General features: G+C 36.9%; 1 protein-coding gene across 2 annotated transcripts in view; it reads right to left on the bottom strand.

The window, feature by feature from the left end:
* Positions 1-6000, bottom strand: part of dok6 (docking protein 6) — a 101942-nt gene that overhangs the window by 1236 nt on the left and 94706 nt on the right. The window contains exon 8 of one of the 2 annotated variants that reach the window (XM_048174783.1): positions 1-1415. This exon is cut by the window's left edge and continues 1236 nt beyond it. In XM_048174783.1, coding sequence (XP_048030740.1) covers positions 1267-1415 — 149 coding nt within the window. In that variant the 3' untranslated portion in view covers positions 1-1266. The remainder of the gene's footprint in view (positions 1416-6000) is intronic. The other variant, XM_048174784.1, reaches the window with a different exon arrangement.

The raw sequence follows: 6000 nt of genomic DNA, 5'->3' as shown, positions 1-6000 counted from the left end.
TGGAGTAGATTGCATATTTGATGATGAATTCCCAAATATTTTTTAAGTACATAATGTGACAGCCACAGTGTCCATATAAGTCTAGTGCGAATGTGGCCTAACTGATTCATTGGAAAGCTCTAATTCAAAACAATTATTTGTTCATGGTTTAGACATGATTGGAATCTGATCTAAAAAAAATTGCCTGTTCACACTGTGAATTAAAACTGTTTACATTTGATTTGTGTCTCATGGCGCTCAGAATAGCCCTATTTCTATACGCCAAAAACAACATGAAGGGGTTTGCAGTGTTGCCTTGCAATATGATATAGAATATGTTTATACAATTTTGATATATAGTATGTGTATATGATATGTGTTTACATTTTACATGCCGTTAGAAAGTAAAGAGTTGCTACAATCAGAGCGGTCAGACTGAAACCGATTTCCAGAAATTAGACTTGAATAGGATTTCACACCACATTTGAATGTAGCTTAAAATGGATTTGTAAATTTTTTTTCCCGTTCACACTTGCTAAATAGGATTGAATTTGGACTGATAGTCTGAACAAGGCTTTTGAGTCCTTTTTGAAGCTTTTCCAAATTTCATGGAAAAGAGCAAACAGCACAGTCTTTAAAATTTCGTTTTTGTGTGTGTGTGTTCCACAGAAGAAACAAAAACATACGAGTTTGGAAAGTGAGTAAACAATGACAGAATATCCATTTTTGGGTGAACTATCCCTTTAAAAGTATGCTCTTTTTCCAGTTTCCCCCGAAACACCACACTGCACGCATCTACAGACATCATGGCATAATGAACACCAAAGCAAATGACAAAAGTGCAAAACAAGCTCTAATTTAAAAGTGCAGGGTGCTAAAACAGATACCTTGTTTGACAGAAACTACGTACGTGGTGTTCCATTACAATGACAGACAAAAATGCAAGAAACTTAGGATGTAAGCGCTACAGCGCTTAGATATTTACAGTATATCTGAAAAATAACTGCAGAAAGTCCATTTGTCTTAAACTACACAAGGAAAATAAAGTTTATGGTACAACTTTTTGGCATTTGATTTTTTTTTCTTTTTTCTTCAACGTACAAAAAGAGGCTCCTAGAGTTCTTAGTATACACACTGTTCTACAAATAATTATAATAATTATTAAGTCATACATATACATACATATATATTGAGAGAGAGAGTTCATACTGTTCATGTGTCTAAGAGCTTCCTAAAGCTTTGGAATGTCCGGGAGTCGTGGCTTTCGTCAAGCCATGACAGTGCATGTCAACGGAGCGGCGAGGTGCTGCAATTCCTATCGCAGCCACTAGAGGCCGCTGTTGCTTGATCCTGGTTCTGCTCCTCCTCCGTCCTCTCGGAAAGGAAGCTTTGGAACGTCTGCGCCCGTGGAATGAGAGTCATAGTCAAGCTCGTACCTTGAAAGAGCCAGAGAGATCATTACGTATGTTATTGACACGGCACTGATTCGAAAAGACATTCGAGTAAAGGTAATAAGAACTGTACGGCAAAACACATTCCTGTGCATTGATTAACTTGCGCTTTTGAATGCAGCATTGATCGTCTTTGTGCATTAATATCACACTCTTCCTCAAACAAGAAGGGGGAAAAAAGATTTTGGCAACTCTCCACGTATCAGTGTTTGGCACGCTCGCAGGAGAGGAAGATGGCTTAACTCGATTTTCTAGAGGTGATTGTGTGATCAATTATGGATGAGGACGAGTATATCCAGGGTGAGACGAGGATACCTGTTCTCCAAGTAGGCGAATCACACAAAACTTGTTTCTCAACAACAGCAAGGCCATATATAGAGCACTGACTCAAACAAATACAGTCTCACCGAGGCGCCTGACACAAACCGTATTTAGAAACCAAGTGAGCCGCTTCTGAGGAACGTACAGGTATTGCACGGAAGACTGTCACTTCATAACTTCTTACAGGTGGGTGGGTTAGTTTGGGTGAAATATTCCTTTAGGTTTTTACAAATCAAATGAATTTTTCAGCAAAACGAGAGTGCTGAATCCTGCTCCAGTGCTGTGTCCTAATTCGCATACTATTCGTCCTAAATAATAATTAGTGCGTCCCAAATCAAAGCGTGTAGAGAATAGTATGCCAAAGGTACCTATATATGTATTATCTATTTAAAAAAAAAGTTAGCGCAGGCCTATGTGTTTTATTGAGTATCATATTTGATGTCAGGTTGTCACCTCAAGCCCAAACTGAGCAAAAAATATGCAATTTGGTGCATAGCTGTTAGCTTGTAGGCTAATGTAAATCAAACTTACAAAAATGCATATAAATAGGCTTATTAGTTGTCACTCTAGCCCAGCTCCTAATAATATCTTAAAATGATATTTAGTTTTATGTCCAAAGCTCTTTTTAAAAAAATATATTTTTAATTCATCAAGCAAAAAGACATGAAAGAGTGGGATAAGTTTGAACCAGGGGCTTTTCTTCTGAGGACGCACGTGAACAGTGCCAAAAAAAAATAAAAAATAGGATGAGAAAATAATCCATATTACATATGAAATAACACAAATATTAAAAATTATGACATTAAAGGTGCCCTAGAATTAAATATTGAGTCTCAAACTCCATTGTTTCCTCCTTATATAAATCTCATTGGTTTAAAACACCTCCGAAGAACAGGCGAAACTCAACATAACACCGACTGTTACGTAATATTAATATGTATGACCCCAATATTTGCATATGCCAGCCCATGTTCAAGGCATTAGACAAGGGCAGAACGTCTGGATGTGCACAGCTGAATCGTCAGACTAGGTAAGCAAGCAAGAACAATAGCGATAAATGGCAGATGGAGCAATAATAACTGATATGATCCATTATAACATGATATTATTAGTGATATTTATGAATTGTCTTTCTAAATGTTTTGTTAGCATGTTGCTAATGTACTGTTAAATGTGGTTAAAGTTACCATCGTTTATTACTGTATTCGCAGAGACGAGAGCCGTCGCTATTTTCATTTTTAAACACTTGCAGTCTGTATAATGCATAAACACAACTTCATTCTTTATAAATCTCTCTAACAGTGTGTAATGTTAGCTTTAGCCACGCAGCATAGCCTCAAACTCATTCAGAATCAAATGTAATACATCCAAATAAATACTATACTTACATGATCCGATGTATGCAAGCAGCATGCATGACGAACATCTTGTAAAGATCCATTTTGAGGGTTATATTAGCTGTGTAAACTGTGTTTATGCTGTTCAAGGCAAGCGGGAGCTCCAGGGGAGGGGGAGCACGAGAATTAAAGGGGCCGCAACCTATATATCGGTGCATAGTTAATGATGCCCCAAAATAGGCAGTTAAAAAAATGAATTAAAAAAAATCTATGGGTTATTTTGAGCTGAAACTTCACAGACACATTCAGGGGACACCTTAGACTTATATTACATCTTTTAAAAAGAAGTTCTAGGGCACCTTTAAAAAGAGTGCAAGTCTCTCGTATTTCTAAAGGAACCCTGCCCAACAGCGACACCCGCAGGTAAAGTTACAGCAGGAGTCATGCCTCCCTTTGCTCTCATAGAAAACCACAAAAAACCATTGGACCCCCGGCGTGAGGTAGGTTTTGTGGGGGGTAATTGAGAATGAATGGGGGGAAGTCATGTGAGAGGAGGCAATGTCTCCATCGCGCTATGATTGGATGTAACTGGTTATGATTGGTTTGTGTGATAAATCCCGCCTCTTAGTTTGACTGAACAAATGATGGCGTCAAAGGGAAGACTAATTGAAAAGTAATTAAACAGATATCACCACTTTATGTCACGTCAGAATCAAACTTGAAATGGACTGAAAACATGATGACTGCAGGGTTTTTTTAGTGCAATCAGCTTGGTGAAATTAAAAATACATCTTCGTGTCTGTGACGGACGGTGTTTATGGAGCATGACTGATGATCCAAAAGTTGACTATTAAAAAGAAAAACATCAATACACAAATAAAATGTATTCTTTAAATTGTTACAGCCTTTAGTTATTTTGGAATGAATGTAGAAATGCTTAAAACACTAACTTGATGAGATAGACTTGGTTTTGATAAATAGAACATTTATTACAATACATTGTTAATGTAAAATTACAAAATAGAATTGTATTTGGTTTCTTTTTTTCTTTTTTGATGTAAAGTAATGTTCATTCAACAAGGAAGATGTAGCCAAAAAAGCATAATGGCTAATGCTAACGCTCAGCCTCTGGCGGTATGCAGGGAAGGAGACCAGAGGCTGTTTTTTGAGTGGATGTCAATGGATGAGAGGCTTCACTTTGCTGATTAAACAGCTTTTGTGGGGAAATAGACATCCTGTTTGCCAATCTTCAGCATGTTTTACACTAAACAATACTTTCGTTGGGAACTATGTAGATTTTAGCTTGAAAAAATGTATTTTTTTTAAGAGAAGGCAGACTAGGGAATGTTGCGACAGGTAGGAGTCATTTACGGCATTACCAACAGCAAATGTGCCGCATTACTGTTTAACAGATAGAACAATAGATGTTGTGTAAAAACCACTGGAAGGCAAGCCTGCAACCTTTAACCAAAAAAAGCGTAACGGCTAATGCTAATGCTCAGTCTCTGGCAGTACGCAGGGAAGGAGTTTTGAACGGCGGGCACTGATGTCACTGCCATTACACGATAGGCTGAGAGGTGCCACATGTGATGAAGTTAGCTGTTACGCTTTCTCCAATGGTAAGAGATACAGACCCTCTCATCTCCCTATAATATACAATCTCTGATAGTATGTCCGAATTCATAGTATTCGAAAAACAGTATGCGAAAAGTACCCGGATGACTTACTACTTCCGGCGAGATTCTGAAGTGCGCATATGATGGACACTTTACTATCCCATGAGACCAGGGAGAGGATTTGTGAATGGAGTTGAAGGGACGTAACTGACGCTGGTAGGTCATGTGACAGTAAAAACATAGCGGATGTAGTACATCCGAATTCATTCATACTACACGCATTCGTACTATATAGAACGTACTTTTTCAACGTCGTGAAGTAAATTTAAATTTAAATGTAGTATCTACTAAACGGTACGCGATTTCGGATGCAGCCACTGTATAGACCTTATGTAGCCCCGCCCCTTTTTAGCGCTGTGCTCGTTGTCTTTTGACTTCCGGTAAATATTTCAACAGCGATCTTATGTAGGCTTAATTATGAATGAACTGCTCCTTTTAAAATCTTCCCGGTGTACTGACATTTGTTAAGACAAGTGCTTTAAACATTACAATGCTCAAAAAACAGAAGTTCAATGTTTTGACTCATTATGAATAATATCTTTAAAGGTGCAGTGTGTAAATTTTCATTGCATCTAGCAGTGAGGTTGTGACTTGCAATATAGAGAAGTTACGGTGGCCAAAACAGGACAGATATGTCGTCGTCTGAAACAGAAGAGAGTACCTAGTCAAGCAAACGCGCTCTGTAAAGCAGTTTGTCCATTTAGGGCTGCTGTAGAAACATGCCGGCGTAAAATGGTGACTTAACACCTGCGGTGTATGTAGTTAAAAATGGCTCATTCTAAGGTAATAAAAACATCGGTTCATTATGTAACATCTTTATACACCACTGAAAACATAGTTATGTATATTATATTTCAAAAGATCCTCTTAAAATGTACACATTGCACCTTTAAAGAAAGCGAAATAGATGGTTTATTTATTTAGTTATTTACAGTATACTACTGTTAGTTTTTTTTTTTTTAAAGTAATTATTTTATTCAGCAAGGACGGATTAAATTGATAAAAAGTGAAAGTAAAATGCTACTGTACATAAATTATTTTACAAATTTCTAAAACAAAATATTGAACCACACAACTGTTTTTAACATTGATAATAATAAGAAATGTTTCTTGAGCAGCAAATCAGTATAGAATGAAATTCAGGGATAAATTATATTTGAAATTATATTAAAATAGAAAACTGTTATATTTAATAATACATGGTAATAATATCTCACAATATCACTGTATTTTTTT

The sequence above is a fragment of the Megalobrama amblycephala genome, linkage group LG22 (genome assembly GCF_018812025.1).
Source record: "Megalobrama amblycephala isolate DHTTF-2021 linkage group LG22, ASM1881202v1, whole genome shotgun sequence".
Lineage (NCBI taxonomy): Eukaryota > Metazoa > Chordata > Actinopteri > Cypriniformes > Xenocyprididae > Megalobrama > Megalobrama amblycephala.
The sequence above is the reverse complement of the archived record's forward strand: the minus strand, read 5'-3'. Positions and strand labels throughout refer to the sequence as shown.